Source organism: Cynocephalus volans, chromosome 3 (assembly GCF_027409185.1).
Source record: "Cynocephalus volans isolate mCynVol1 chromosome 3, mCynVol1.pri, whole genome shotgun sequence".
Taxonomy (NCBI): Eukaryota; Metazoa; Chordata; class Mammalia; order Dermoptera; family Cynocephalidae; genus Cynocephalus; species Cynocephalus volans.
In genome coordinates, this window is record NC_084462.1 from 103,683,935 (window position 1) to 103,700,604 (window position 16,670).

The window sequence follows — 16,670 nt, forward strand, 5'->3', positions numbered from 1 at the left end:
CCCATATGACTCAATAATAAAAAGACAACTCAATATAAAATGGGCAAAAGATTTAAACAGATAATTGACAAAGGAAAATAACTAATGGTTAATAAGCACATGAAAAAGTGCTCATCACTGGCCATGAGAGAAATGCAAATTAAAATCACAACTAAAAAGATTGTTGGAAAAGATGTAGAGCAAATATTGGTGGAGGTGTAAAATGACAAATAATCTAGAATCACATGATCTCATTGCTGAAATGATTCTTAAAAATTATCTAGAGACCATTCATACTAAAAATGGGTCCATCCTAGGAATTAAAAAGCCACATACATTTTAAGTATATGAGTTGTGCCAAATATCATTCTGTTCATTCTTGAGAGCATTCTGTAGATATGACGTTAAACTTTTTGTAATATAGTTAATAGCATTCATTTTTAAAATAAAAATGTAATTAAAGCTTGATTAAAGATAGCAGCATGTTATTAAAAAGCTGGAAAAGTATAAAATTGAAGACTAGATTTCATGAGCACACATAATGTAGCCTTAATTCATCTTATCTATCTACATCTTTTCATAGAATTCTTTGTCAATCACTCACACGCGTGCACACACACACACAAGTATTTACACAATACCTTAAGAGAGGCATGCATACACACACACACACACACACACACACACACACACACACACACACACACACAATATTCAGTGGGAGTGCTGAGCAAAGAACAATTACTTCTGACTTGGAAATAGATTCAAATCTTATTGAACCTCTCCTAAACCGTAGTTTGTTCTTTTTTTAAAAAATTTTATTTTGTCGATATACAATGTGGTTGATTATTGTGGCCCATTACCGATACCTCCCTCCCTCCTCCCTCTCCTCCCTCCCACCCAACAATGTCCTTTCTGTTTGCTTGTCGTATCAGCTTCAAGGAACTGTAGTTGTTATGTCTTCTCCCCGCCCCCCCCTTTTGTGTGTGTGTGTGTGTGTGTGTGTGAATTATTTATTTTTATTTCCCACCAATAAGTGAGAACATGTGGTATTTCTCTTTCTGTGCCTGACTCGTTTCACTTAATATAATTCTGTCAAGGTCCATCCATGTTGTTGCAAATGGCAGTATTTCATTCATTTTTATAGCTGAGTAGTATTCCATTGTGTAGATGTACCACATTTTCCGTATCCACTCATCCGATGATGGGCATTTGGGCTGGTTCCAACTCTTGGCTATTGTAAAGAGTGCTGCGATGAACACTGGGGAACAAGTATACCTTCGACTTGATGATTTCCATTCCTCTGGGTATATTCCCAGCAGTGGGATAGCTGGTCATATGGTAGATCTATCTGCAATTGTTTGAGGAACCTCCATACCATTTTCCATAGAGGCTGCACCATTTTGCAGTCCCACCAACAATGTATGAGAGTTCCTTTTTCTCCACAACTTCGCCAGCATTTATCATTCAGAGTCTTTTGGATTTTAGCCATCCTAACTGGGGTGAGATGTAAACCGTAGTTTTAAAACACCATTTAAAGTGTTTTCTTTACTACTGAAATCTAGCCATGTCTAGATTAATAGTTTCATGCCCACAGTATTTGGTTTATTACAAATGGTGTTTTTACAGAAATAGTAAAGAAAGTAGAATCTACTTCCAAGCAGTTACTTCCAGTGTAGTCAGTAATTATTTCCAAATATTCAAGATGCACATTCTTACCAAATTATTGTAATCACTAGCCAGCAACTAAATACAAGTAAAAAACTAACTACATTATATTTTCATTTTCTTGATCAAGATAAATTTATGAAGAACTTTGAGCTACAAAGGTCAGTTATGTTTTATCCTCAGTTGTAAACCCTTCATATTCTTTATTCTATAAATCTGTATAACAACAAATCTGTAATAATTCGTCCTATGAGGAGACACTTTAAGAGAAAAAAGTCTGAATTATGTTGTTTCTTTAAAATATCTGAATTATAGAATTCTACAAAATTTTAATTTCTTATCTTCATATATGTAGAGAGGAAAGAGGTCATATGTGTTACAGCAGCGTTTAAGGAAAAATATCAGACTTGCACGAAGGAGACTAACCCACTCCCCACTCCCATTCAGATATTCATGTTTCAGAGGGCCACTGGTAGGGAGGCACTATTCCACAACCCCTCTTGAGTGTGATATCATTCAGAAGGTTGCAAACCACTGTTTTAGAACAGTGTTTTGCAAATTATCTCTGGTAAAGAATTTTTTTCTTTAAATTTCCAATTCATTGTGGGCTAATAATTTTGTAATAAAAGTGAGTTACTGAAAAGTGAAATAAAGATATATCAAATACAAGTCCCAATTTCTATTATTAGATTCGGCAGACATAAAATTTCTCTATCAAACTTTTATGCAAGTTTCTAAAAACTCAATTTCTGAACATAGCTTTTTATAGACAGGTAATAAACAGCTCATGGACAAGTACTGTCTGCATACTACACTCTGAATAGCTCTGTGTTAGAAAATACTGTAAACATCTTACAAGAAGAGAAGGAGCAGTTCACTACTTAAATTTAGAGTTACTGCATAGCTGGAGGCTGAAAAGTATACTCATTCTTAAGTAGAAGATGTATATACATTTTCCTTATTTATCATTTTCAGCAAACCCTTTATCCCTCTGCTACTGAGACAGTAAATATTAGTTAAAAATATCAAAATGATCATAAATTCTAAATTTTGCCTTACTATGTAGACAATTACAGAAAGAATTAAATGAATGAATCGATTACTTTGGTGATGACCAACTATCATGAATACTAAGGACTTACTACTTAAAACTTCTAAATCTCAAAATTATACAAAATTATTTATGAAAATGGATTTTTATTAAATGGTTCCAGTGGTGAACATACAATAAATTTGGGAGCTAAAAAGTGAAAGATAATAAGTATGTAAAGACATTATTTTCTGATGGATTCATATTATTGTAGAGCAAAGAAAGCAAGAGTTCCTTAAGTGAAAGCATCAGGAAAATCTCATGCTTTATTGAGAAAGAACGATGCATTTATTTAATAATATTTGAATGCCCACTATGTGCCAGGAAATAGGAATGAAATGAAGAGCAAGACACTGTTTCTGCCCTTAAGGAGCTCCCAGTCTTGTTACCCAATTAACCAGAGAATCAAAGGCAATAGAAAGCTAAGTACAACATACCACAAGCAAAGAAAAAACCCAGAGATCATAGCAAACTATCCACCTTGCCCAGCTACTTCTTCAGGGACCTAAAATGGTGAGTCTTCACTAGAGGAAAGAATGTAGTAGGATAGTAGATGGCTAGCTAATTTGATAGCTACTTCATCTGTTTTGGCTGCTGACCCAAGTACTAAAGGAGGCATTATCAAATGGTACTCAGAATTCTCAGCTTCCACTGTTAACTTTTTTCACTGTATTACAACTCCCAATACACTGCTGCTATCTCTTTCCTTAATCTAATGTCATTAGCCTAGGTATGATAAGACCCAAGAATCACCAAACAAAGAGGTACCACTGGGCAGCTATTAAAAAGAGACTACTTAACACTTAGGTTTCATTTCTGATGTATCACATTACATTCTTCTATTATGAAAAACGTGCTACATTAAAAATGGGCTTTTAGTCAACACAAAAACAGTGTACAGAAAAAAACCCCTGACATTAAGCAACATATTGTCAAAACCAGGGACATATTTCTAAAATGTAAGGAAAGGAAAATGAAAACACAATCTAAAACAAAATTTCCTCGTTAATTTAATTTTTCACCTCAGAGAACAAGTATTTTTAGAAGTCACTGCTTTCTTCTTCCCATGAAACAAAATTCCATTTTAAAACAAATTCACTGAGAGCTGGGTTAAAATATGGACCTTCATTAACTTTAGGACAGGACTAATATAACTAAATCAATAACTGTTCACGTAACTCAGCCCTACTACACTGCCCTAGGTATTTGCACATAATTTGTGTAAAAGACAATGAAATACGCGTCTTTATGACAGATTTCCTTTTAGGAACATAAGACCTAAGTTATTCAGAGAACATGTCATTTTATAATGTTTTTTAAATAAAAACTATTTCTTCTCATGCCCCAATGCCAGCCAAAATATTTGCAAAAATGTCCACAAAACATAAAAACTGCATTTTTTTTATGCTTCCTCTGCTGTACAATTGCAGCTTAATAAATGTTTCAACAGGGCCAATCACTATTCCTATACCAGAGAAAGTACATTGTAATGACAAAAATACTGGTATTATATCAGAATCAAACTGGCCTGGGCTCAAATCATTATCTTTCAATTTATTACTTGTATGACCTTGAGCAGGTTACTTAACCTTATCTACCTCAGTTTTCTCCTGGATTAGAAAAATTTCATTGCAGCACAGAAGAAAATGATTTTTTCAAAAAAATATCAAAACTGATGATTTTTCAGGAAAGAATTAACCTCATCTAATAGAAAATAATATTTCTCTATTTCCTATCAATTCTTAAAATTTTATTTGAGATGTAGCACACTACTAACCTAGAAAAAAAATCAATTGAGCATAATCTTTTACATGCATCTTAAATAAGGTGTAAATTAGCCAGTTGTAAAAATAAGCATTATTTCTGGTTGTAAAAAAAAAAGGTTAAATATGATAAATGCAAATACTCTCAAAACAGAAGGGTAAATTTCAGTTGGATTCAATTTCTCATAGCTCCTCAAAGTTAAAATGTACATGTATATACAAGAATTTTTAATTTCTTAGTGTTTTCTTTATTAAACTAACAATGCTACCAGCCAGCTGCAAAAAACAAACAAAAAAAGCCAACCAACCAACCAACCAAAACACCAGCAGTAAAATGGTCTGATAAAATGGGAGAAATTCAGGTGCCACTTTACCAAAAATTAAAGTTGTCCACCAAATAGTTATGAATGAAACAGATGAATGCTATCAATTGACTTTTTTGAATGGATTTCTCAAGGCCACTAAAAATGTAACAAGGATTAGCAGTGCAGTGCAGTAATAAAAATGCAAACCAAAAGCGGCCACTGGTTAATTTAGCTAGGAAACTGGAGATTGAAAGCCAGGTCTGAGCAAAAGTAACTGGAAATTTTAAAAAGAAAAAAGAAAAAGATGAAAATTAGGCTTAAGACTTTAACATACCTGTCATTTCCTAATAACTTAGTACAGTTTCTGTTTTCTATTTCTGCACTTTTCAACTACAAAACCTGCAATTTTAAGAGGAAGAAAAAAGCTTTGGCACTTAACGTTTTTTAAGTTAAGACATCCAAAGGTAACTTTGAAATTTCAGGTTTTGCATAGCCTCTCAGACTGATTTTTTTACATTACTGACTCAATTTGAAATCTTGTTAACTGTAAGTTCCACCAATGATTTAATAGTAGCTTAAAAATTCTTCAAAAGTAAAATGCACCAGAATATCAGAAATGTTAAAATATGGCAAATATACAACTTATTTTTTAAAGAAAATGTAATTTTATTATTATTTTTTTTATGTTCTAGGATGTTGTTGCAGAGCAGTTGGGAGGGAGGGGGAGAGAGGAAAGGGGAAGGAAATGTTATGGAAGGAGGAGGGGCAGGATTGAGGCCTGTGGCACCCTTCATTCCTACAGGGGAGACCGGCGGGGGCTTCCAGTGGTGGCTTGGTCATTGCCGAGCTGGGTACAGAAGTCAGGGGTTTGTGGCAAAAACCCTTGCTCCCTGCCACTCTAGCTTGGGAACCTGGGGCCCTTCTTGCTGCAGCTTGATGGTCACTGCTGGTCTGGTCTCATGTGTTGGGGGGGCATGAACGAGGCCTGAGGCCCCCCCACTGCCCTGGCTGGGGAGAGCCTGGAGCGTTTCCTGCAGAGGCTCGGTGGTAGTCACTGGTCTGGCTGTAGGTGTTAGGGGGACGTGGCTGAGGTCCCCAGTCTCCCACCACTCTGGCTCAGGAAAACCTGGGGGACTTCCTGTGGTGGCTTGGTGGTCTTCACTGGGGTGGTTGTACATGTTGGGGGTGTGTGGCCGAGACCCTCATCCCCCACCCTCAGGACTGGTTGTGGATGTTGGGAGGCACTGCTGAGGCCCCCGGCCCTCCCCCCTTTCTGACTTGGTAGCCCAGGGGACTTCTGGTCCTTCTGGGTGTTATATGTGTTCTTTGGTGAAATGAGACCTTTACTAGTTAATATCAAACTTTGTCTCTGGTTGTGGGTACTTTTTTTTTTTCTTTCATTTCTATGTTGGATTATTTGCTGTTCCCACCACTTAAACTCTACCCTGGAACTAATTTGTTGTCTTTTACTTTCTTCTAAAAGGGGGAACTTCCTGTGGGGACCAGTGAAACTTGAGCTCTGTGGTTGAGCTAAATTGCTGCTTTGCAGCTGATTCCCTAAGGAAGGCTTTTTGTGCACCTTAGGTTTTAATGGTTGACTTTATAGGTACTTCCAGGTCTAGTGAAATCTGGTGCACCTGGGTTGTGTAGGAACTCTGGTCTGGGCCTAAGTCTTTTCATCAAACTGCACTCCATGAAATTCTATATTCCTGACCAGTCTCCTCTGAGTGGTCCCTACACTGCTTGGGGGACAGATCAGCTGTCCTTGCTGTGCCCCAGTGTTCTCCTGGTGGGCCTGTCTCTCCCACCGCCTGTGCTGCAAACACTTCCCATGGGACGGGTCATGCGCTGGTTCCTTGTGATGACTCACTGGCCCCTGAGTGGCTCCTTTTTTTTCAGTTGTTGTGGCTCCTCACTCCTATGTGGGGCCACAGGAACCCTATTAGTGGTCTTGCTGGCCTGGGGGCCACCAAGGCCCTCTTCTCCCCTGCCACCTCCAAGCAACTTCATTAGAAGGGCACAGCTATAGCTTTTGCCAGCTCCTGCTTTGTGTGCTCAGCAGCTCCAGCCTGGAAGCACCGGAGCTCGAAATGGTCAGAGCAGTATTTTCTTTCTCTTATTGTGGCTTCTCCCACCTCATGCACTCCATAGTTCTCTCCTCCTCTTCCCCTAAGCTCTAGTGGCCCCAGCTTGGCTGTTGTTGCTTTTTTATAGTTGTAAATTGGTTGATTTGTGGGAGAGAATGACACCGTCTATTCTGCCATCTTGATCAGAAGTCCAAATATACACCTTAGAACTGAGCAAATATGGCGGTAGTAATATTTCCTACTAATTAATTTTTTTTTTTGGTGGCTGGCCAGTAAGGAGATCTGAACCCTTGAATTTGATGTTATAATACGGTGCTCTAACCAACTGAGCCAACCTACCAGCTCTATTAATCAACTGAATGTCTGCAGTTAAGGCAAGGTGCTCTGTGTGTATGCATGTATATGTTGTATGTTCGGCAGTTTTGTGCTCATACTTACAAATCTAATTGTTGAGATTCTACAAAACGCACCAAAACATTAATCATGGGGTTTAATAGAGAATGTCTTCTTGTTTTTCTATTTACTTGTAAGACTTATAAAACTTCATTAGAATAATACACTTTTAACATTCACAAAATAAAATGCTTTCATAATTCCTATAATACAGCTCTCCAAACACTCATAATCACTGCTAAGAAACACACATCACCAAAAACTTAAACACATATAATTTGCATTTTCTGAATCAACATGCCCACCAGGTATAGCTGTGAAGATTGTGTACAAAGACATCAGGCCAAAAGGGCAAGGGGTGGGGGTGGGGGCTGAAATCCAGCTTGCCCTTCTCCACTAAAGCCATGAGCTTTTAGAGCCATAATGGCCCAGGGCATAAAGGGGTGCCTTTTTAGAATTTGCACAAAGTTTTTTGTAGTCCAGAGTATTTATTAGACACAAGGGACAAAAGGAGAAGCAGCCATGATTCAAAAACTTACAGCATAATAATTGTCCTCACAGATCATTACAAGTTACCTTAAACATCAGCATTAGAAGCATTCCCTTATTCCAACAGCCTTAAAATGGGAAAGCATGACTTTTATAAGGTTCCTAGGTCTCCAGGAGTGCCTTCCTTCATTTCCTTCCAATCCAGTAAAGGTAATATTAAAATTTACAAGAATCTGGAATCAAGAGAAATACCACTGAGAGAAAAAGAATGTGGACTCATGGCGGAAAGACTTAGTGAGGACATAGAAGAGATCACCAAACAGCAAAGACAAGAAGTTGAAGCAATCACTGCCAATCACTGATATTTAACAAAATATCTAGAGTATTCTAGGACAGATTCTATAAACGAAAATCTTTTCTATTAAAGCAGATTTCTTCATTGCAGTTCAACTTTTTAAGTTTTCATTACTGTATAGATAATTTCAAACACAATGAAAGCTGAGAAAATAGTAAAATGAATCCTAATATACCTCTCCTTTAACAGATTATAAACATTTGCCAATCTTGTTTTGTTTATCTCTTCCCAACTTTTTTGGGGGTGGGGTGGGAGGGAGATGGAGTACATTTCATTTTACCTATAAATACTTCAATTATGCATCTTTATAGATAAGGGCTTTACATTACAACAATGTCATAAACATATCTAAGAAAATTAACAAATCCTTAATATGGTTTAATACCATGTACATTTTCAAATTTTGCTAATTATCTCAAAAGTGTCTTTTATAGTTGTTTTGTTCACATTAGGGTCCAATCAAGTTCACACACTGCATTTGGTTGATATGCCACTTTTTATCTGTAACAGCTCTCCCTCCCTTCCAATCACTCCTCCTCCTCCCCATGTCAAATATTTGAAGAATCTAGATATTCAATAAAATTTCCCATCTTCTGAATTTGGCTAACTGCTTCTTGTGGAGTATAGTAGTATATTATAAAATTTCATCACTGGTTATGAAGTATGGAGAAGAGGGGACAAACAGTTATGATCTATAACCAAAATGCTTTCGACAAGTGATAGTGAGAAGCTTTTTTTAAAAAAAAAAAGCTAACAGAGGGGCAAACTCAGAAGGTACCAAATCAATGTAGTTTTATAAAACTATCCATCTTACTTCCTTCTGCAATGTTATAGCTCACTGTTAGAGTGCCAAATAAAACATGCACAATATTCAATAATCATATAATATAGAAGGTATATTTAAGAGAAGGATAATAGTAACCTGTGATTGGCAATACAATCTAATTTACTGATGGTTTGGGCAAAAAACTAGAAGTTTCTTTGAAAAGTATAAAAAAAGTGCTTGGTGTTTTGAAACATGTTCTTATGAAAAACAAAATATACAGCTTTTCAAGTTTCTCAGTCAAACATTATTCTGCTTAACCCTAGCATGAGAGATTAGATATAACCTACACATTATGTACACATTATGTACAGAACTGGTAGATCTGCCAAGTAGTCTAAATGTCCACATGTAATGTAATGGCTCCGAGCATAGATAAATATTCTTTAAGACCTACTGACATTTAAGGAAATGCCTGCTGTGCCTTAACCACTTTGTGAACTTCTGTTTGCATATCAAAGCCCAGCTCAGGTAGGAAGTTTTTTCCCATGCATGTAGCATTAACCACTCTTCCCTTTTGAGCTGTGGTCCAGTAACACTGGCTTCATATTTAAAACAGCTGAAGAGCTTTTTTTAAAAAAAATACTGATGTAATTAAATCAGAATCTCTGGGGAGGAGGCCAAGGTAGAGGCATTTTTTAAAAAGCTCTCTAGATCATTCCAGTATGTAGCCAGATAGAGCATCACTGCTCTAGTACATACCTTTAATTTGCCTTCATCACAGTATATTTTTAATTTGTTTAATTTATGTTTTTCTTTTAGTCCAGAAGATCTTCAATTCAATATATTTACTAATTGAGTACAAATTATATGAGGCATCACACATTATACTAGGTGCAAATAACTTTGTGTCCCTGTCCTCAAGAACCGTACAGCTTCAGTGAGAAAGATAATACGTAAATAAAAACAATAAAATAAAGTGATATAGGCACTATAATAACAGAGTGGATAAGGGATATAGGTACATAAAGACCTCATCTATTCTATCTGGTCTGGAGTTGAATCAGAAAAGGTTTCAGAGAGATGACTTCTCAAAGAAGGAATTTATCTAAATTATTTTTGCATCTCTAACACCCCTCTACAAAAACTTTGTAACAGCAGCCTCAAAATTAGTATAGTTAGGCCTCCTTGACTCAATCGGTTTTTACTTTTATTACACTTCAGAAACCCACTCCCAAGGCTGCATACTAGATCATGTTAACACAAGAAATACCCCACCTCTGAAACCATTCACTCCAACACTCAACTGTCTGACCACAATCTTTAATCCCTCTATGTCTTCATTAAACTTTACCTCATCAAGTCCTCCAGTCTCTTAGTGTCTCCATTTTACCTCAGTTCATCTTTCCCTTTGCTGTATTTCTCCATATTTCTATTTTTGCATTTATCATACAGCATTATAATTTATATAAAAATGTGTTTGCTTTCTCTATTAAATCATAACTTTCTTTAGAACAGATAATGAATTCTTTTTCTCAGTCCTGTGTCCTCAACACCCAGCACAGGATCTGACCCCTAATAAGTGGTCAGGAAATATTTGGTGAAGGAATGGATAGTGTTCTAGTCATTATCACCACTATACTATGAGCCACCAAAGGCAGAAACTATATCTTATCTACATGTTTCCTACAACTCATACCGGAATGTCTCATACATATCAGTCTCAGGGACTATTTGTTGAATTATAAAAGGTTGAAATGTATTAGGGCCTGCATAAGATATATAAAAATATGTTCCCTAATCTTTTTTGGTATTATTATTTTAAAAATAATTTGAATTAACCAAATGATTACTAAGCAAGTGTAAAAAATGCTCATCATGGCAGAGAAAACATGATATAAGAAGGAGCACTGGATAGAAGTCAGGAGGCCTGTGCTTCAGCCTTGGCTTTGCCACTATGTGATCTATAAATAACCATCTCTATAAGCCTTAGTTTTCTCATTTATTAAAATGGGGTCTGACCAGAATTAGATTGTAGATCACTGGCTCTAACATGCCACGTCTCTTTAAAATATATAGGAATGGCCGGGGCACTCACTGGCTGAGTGCTGGTCACGAAAAAGACAACAACAACAACAACAACAACAACAACAACAACAACAACAACAAATTATTATAAAAGTGATACACTCTAAATATAAAAAGTGCATGCCCTTCTGAATTGTTTCAGTGAAGGAAAATTTCCACTCTCCATCTGATTTTTATAACTCACTTTTCAGAGGCATCCACTCTCAACAGTTTCTTGTGGATCTTTAAGTCATTCTTCATGCACAGCTAATATGAGTACAGTGCTAAGATTACTGATTTTACCAACTGGACAGTACTATAAATTCTAATAGAACTTTGCCAAAATGAAAGAACTATAAACACTTTGATAGCAGAAAGATAATTATGTACTCAGAAGGCCCACATTAAAAAAAAATTAAATACATATAAAAATAAGTATTTAAAACTTGACGTGTCAACCCTTATTTATGTGATGTAATGTGACTCAAAGGCATATGACAAGAAAAGAAACTTCAGGTGGGAAGTTTCTCTACAGGAAGAAATGTGGGAGGCATGAGAATTGTGGGGAAAGGAGAATCATACCAATGTCACAACCACAGAAGGATGCAGAAAGGGCCGAAAAATGCACAGAATTGTAAGTATTTAAGTAGCAAACAATTTTGAAATAAACTATGAGCTTAAGGATAGAGTCAATTCTAGAAAAGGATGTAGAAACAAAGATAGATTAACATTAGGTCTTTGACAACAGCATCCTTTGAAGATCTACATCTAAATCTAACAAGGGCATCCACATACTATGAAGCCAAAAGTGAAATAATTATATTTCTAACCGGTTCCCTCTAAAGGTGGGAGAAACATATCACAAGATGATAGTTATCATAAGACTGTGAAAAATATAGAAAGACAGAAAGAAAAAAAGTAGGTCATTGGGAAAGTAAGATGATAGTTCCTAGTGAATAGGGGAAAGCGCTCTCTAATGGCAGAATTGTTTATTTCTCTTTCATCTGGGTACCAGAGAGTGTTTTAAACATTAAATAAAAAATGTTTTAAAGAGCCAAGCTTTAACTTCTGTAGCCACATAAACAACATAAATTTCACCTAGACATGTCCCCAGTTTTACCTCTATAGTGTAAAACTATATCACTCTAGACTGTAAAGAATGCTTAAAGGTAAAATAAGAACAGCATCCTGGACAAGGATCCTATTCTGCAAGTCTAACACATTACTGAAGTCCACTTTTTAGAAGAGTAAAAATACAATTCCATAACATGCAAATCAAAAGTCTGACAACATTCAACTATAAATTACCTAATGACAATTGTAAAATTAAAAAAAAAATTAACACTGGTATAGTCTTTATCTGGTATTTTTACAACCTAAATACAGTATGATGGATAAAAACTAAAACTACAATTTGGAATAAATTTAGAGGAGGAGAAAATGATAAGTTATTTTTTATTCCATACTGTAATTTTAACACAGTGTACATAATACAGTGCATAGTTTGTCAAGAAGTTGAAAATACTTAAGTCCAGGAATCAACCAGTAATACTTCCATAAAAGAAAAAATGATCAGTAAAGGATGACTGAATTCTGAGATGACAAACTTTACCAAGTTTACCTTGTCTCCCGACATTAAAAACACAGACAGAATTAAGGAACTCAAATCATTTTGATTTCGTGAACGCTTTAGGTTAGGAGGAACAATATTTCCTGACACAGGAAAATGGTAAGTCAGCCTTGCTTTCGCAAGCCAGTGGCTTAGGCTATGGTTTTCAAACTTGGGTAGAATATCATTTTAAGAGACTTTAAGATTCTTAAGGAGAATTTTAGTTGCTAGAATATTAAGTTAGGTAGAATATAGCATAAAAATAAATATCTAAAGCAGTACAGCAGTTCTCAAACTTTCTTTGTTTGCTTCAGCCAGGTTTTATTGTTTTTTGGGTTTTTTTGCTAGCCAGTACAGGAACAGGAACCAAACCTCGGACCTTGGTGTCATCAGCACCATGCTCTAGTCAACCGAAAATTTTTTTACTTTCAGAGTTCAAAAAATGTATGACCTCCCATTTTATCTCTGCTCTCTCTTCCATCACCTCTTCCCACTAAATCAAATGAAAACTTCCAAGCCAGCAGACACAAACTGTTTATGAAGCTAAAAGTCTGCAGTGATCAATATGAGCTGACTAAAAAGACTCAATACTCAAACATTCTGTCTAAAGCTAAGAGTGAATAAATTATGTGGGAATCCATCCCTAAAAGCCTCTTTAGAACTCCTCCATTCGACAGAATTGCACATTAGATCTAACCACCATTACCCTGAGTGAGCTTAGCTACTTGAACCACTGTCTCTGTACAAAAATAAATTTCAAAAAAGAATTCTGTGATACACATCCAAAGTCTTTGGAGGAAAGCCACTAAGATATGATCAATAACTACTCCTTGTAACTGGTCTCAAAAGTAGACTATAGTACTTAAAGCCTTAAAGCTGGCTAGGGAATACATATCCAATCCACTAAAATTTGCAAGTTAGGATTCTCTGTGCTTAAAAATGATTAAATTCTTCGATATTCACCCTTAACCAAAATACCCATTTCAATTCTAAGGAGGCAAAAATGAGGAAGTGAAAATACACATTTACTTTCCTTTTTGTCATATACCTTCCCACATACCAAAACTACTACTGCAGAGAACTACTACGCTAACCATTATTCCAAAAGGTTCCTAAGCATCTCAAAAAGTGGTGCCTTGGTTCCTTCCTGATCATTATTCCAAAATGGGAAAATGATCTCCCAGTAGATGGTCATCCTGAATAAGTAAGCCAGTAATTAAAGTATCCTGTTGTCTGTGTTTCTACTTACCATCTGTAACATCCTGAGGGTTTGAAGTTCGGTCACTGGCTGGATCCAGTGCAACAGTTGCCAGTGAAGTGGTGGCCCCAGACATCTCACTCATAGGCTCGCTACGGCTTGTTTCAGGCACACTTTCCCGGGAGCTGAATCTTACTCTGGAACTAGATCGAGAGCTGAGGTCCGGGCTTGTGTCTGATAAACCTGGAATGTCATCGATCTTTGTTGGTGTCACCATGAACCGAACTGAAGCCATCTTGGTGGTGGTTTCTGGAGGATGCATTTCTTTTTCTTTTCCTTTTTTAAGGACAAAGAAAAAGAGGAAAACTCGCAAAATCTTCCTCCTAAGCTAGTTAGTCTTGATTGCAAAAAAAGAAAAGATAACTTAAAAAAACACACAAAAACACCCAGCTCAATTACTTGGATTCACACCACACAAAAAGCCCCAAATAAGAATCCTTCCACTCAGAATTCAATCCGACTGTCCTAGAAAGTGCACCACCAATAGCTGAAAAATATTTTTCAAGGGAAAAAAAAAAAAAAGACAAAATGATGCCAATCTTGTGTAATTTCGTTCCTTCAGAAAGAAGAGCTACCTAGCTATCTCCTCTGGTCCAGGGCAGAGGGCTCAGTGCCATGGTCTCAGAGCAGCAGGTAAAGCCTCCCTCCCAACACCCAGGCTCCTGTCGAGGTAGTTAGTCTTTTATCTGTGAGCGTCCCACTGTTCTAGGTGAGCAAAGTGCGTTCAGGCCCACCCTTATCAAGCAAATATAGGGTGGATCAGATTGCAAAAAGGTGCAAACCGGCACCTGTTGTGTATCACGTGAATACCCCACAGGTCTCGCTGGGAGGAGGTGTGTGCAGAACCACTCGATGTTTCTGAGGCCGATAATCCACTTGGGTCTGGTGGGAGAGGTGCGCATGCATAACGGGAAAAATAACCCACACTACTGGATGGAAGAGAATAAGGATAGAAGGGTGAGCAGAGGAGGATGCAGGGACAGAGCGGATTCCTGCTTCCGAGAAATCTGCGGGGGTGGCGTGTCGGTTCTTCTCCTGGCAGAAAGGTCCCTGGGATCTGGGAGAAGGAGGCTAGCAGATCAAGACACCTCGGGTCGTAGCAGGTCGTTGCTAGTCCACTGAGCTCACGGTCGGCCCACTAGGTTTCTCCTGCGTGATAGGACGGGCCACCCCTTGGCCGGGAGACGCTTTCTCCTCTACCCGGCCCCGGCACAGGTTAGCCCCTCGCCGTTTTTCCTTCGGGTGTCCGCAGAAGAGACGGCCACGCTGGCTGGCCCTGACTGGGCAGGAGGGCGTCGGGGATGAAGGGAGGAGGAGGTCGCAGGTGCGGGATCCCAGCGCCAGCTGATGCGGGTGCGCGCGCAGCTGTTGTTTACTAGCCGCTAACTGTCTCCGAGCCGCGGCGCGCGCAGGGTTGGGGCTGCCGGGGCGGGCGCCCCCTCCCCGGTCAGACGCCAGAACAGCCGTTACGTGACCTCGCCGACCCCTGCCTCGGGCCCGGCGGGCTGTGCCCGTCCCGCCGCAGCCCCTCCCTTCCCTTCTAGGTGGTTCCTCATTCGAGGTCAACCTTCTGAAGAGAAGCCTGGGGCAGCAGTTAGAGGGCGGTACAGTCCCGCGAGCACCCGACAGCCCCCGCCCCCCCAGCCTCCGCCCCCCCAGCCTCTGCAGACCGCGGTGACAAAGTGCAGCGCGCCTGCGCTCCCCGGGGGCCACAGCGGAAGAGGGGCAGGGCCGAGCGGGAGCGCCCAGGGGCACGGCGGGAACTGTAGTCCGGCGCAGGGCCCGAGCCGCGTGCAGCCAAGGAAAGCCCTTTTCTTCGTCGGTGCCGCGGGCCGTGTTGCACAAACTCACGCTGGAGGCACCTCAGGGGCGGCGGTACCCCTGACCCTCAGAACCTCAAGAGCCATCTCTCTTTAATACTAACGTCTCTGAAAACATCATTCATGATTTATTTAAAGATCACAAACCTCGCAATACCATGTACCTAGGTATGACCCTCATTGTAATTTTTATGTAGAGGTCTATTGTAAAGCATTATATCCTCAAATTTATACACACTTTGAGCTACATTTATTTTTTTCTTGTTTCTGTCCTTTTATAAAATGCTGTCGCCTATTTTGAGCGTCACATAATGCACAGTTATCGATGTTCAACGATATACCCCATAGATAAGTACAATCGTTTCAATTTTTAAAAAGTAAAAAAAAAAATTAAAAAATGCTATGTCCACTTTGTAGTTACACTGTAAGTTCCACTACAGGAAATGTCTAATTTTAGACTCGGAAAAGACGTTGAGATAGTTTCTCAATTCTATTCCCAGTGTTTTCCTTACTACATTTACCATCACAAGAATATTTTTCTTAGAGTTTAATGCATAAACACAAGTGTTCAATAAATCTTTACTCATCAATGTTTTGTTACAAAAGTTATTTCCTATAGTTTTGATCAAGGTATCTAAATTTAAAAGTCTGGGTCTGGAACCTAGCTCCTGGCTTTGCTGGGTTCTTGCTCCTCACAAGTGGAAATGTTCAAACAGCATCCTTAGCAATGGATCAGAACTGCACTGGTATTTGAGACCTAGGACAAGAAATTCCCTTATAGTAAATGACACATTCCAAGTCCAGTTTGAAAGATCCTAGTAACAAAATGGTAAATTTCCATTTAAAATATAAACTTCCTCAAGCTTGATTCCTTATATAGCCTATGATTCTTAATTCAGGCTCACAGCTTTCTTACTTGAGGAAGCAAAAATTCCATCTCCCTGAAGGATCAACTTTCTCCTCAAGCAGGCCTGCTGTTCATTCAAACCATACAGATTTTCCTTTATAAAGAAATGCTGGAATT

General features: G+C 38.3%; 1 protein-coding gene across 1 annotated transcript in view; it reads right to left on the reverse strand.

The window, feature by feature from the left end:
• Window positions 1–15,407, reverse strand: part of SLC12A6 (solute carrier family 12 member 6) — an 87,285-nt gene extending 71,878 nt beyond the window's left edge. Inside the window, exon 1 of the mRNA XM_063091879.1 lies at window positions 13,818–15,407. Within this exon, the coding sequence (XP_062947949.1) occupies window positions 13,818–14,088 (271 nt within the window). The 5' untranslated portion in view covers window positions 14,089–15,407. The remainder of the gene's footprint in view (window positions 1–13,817) is intronic.
• Window positions 15,408–16,670: the final 1,263 nt, after the last annotated feature.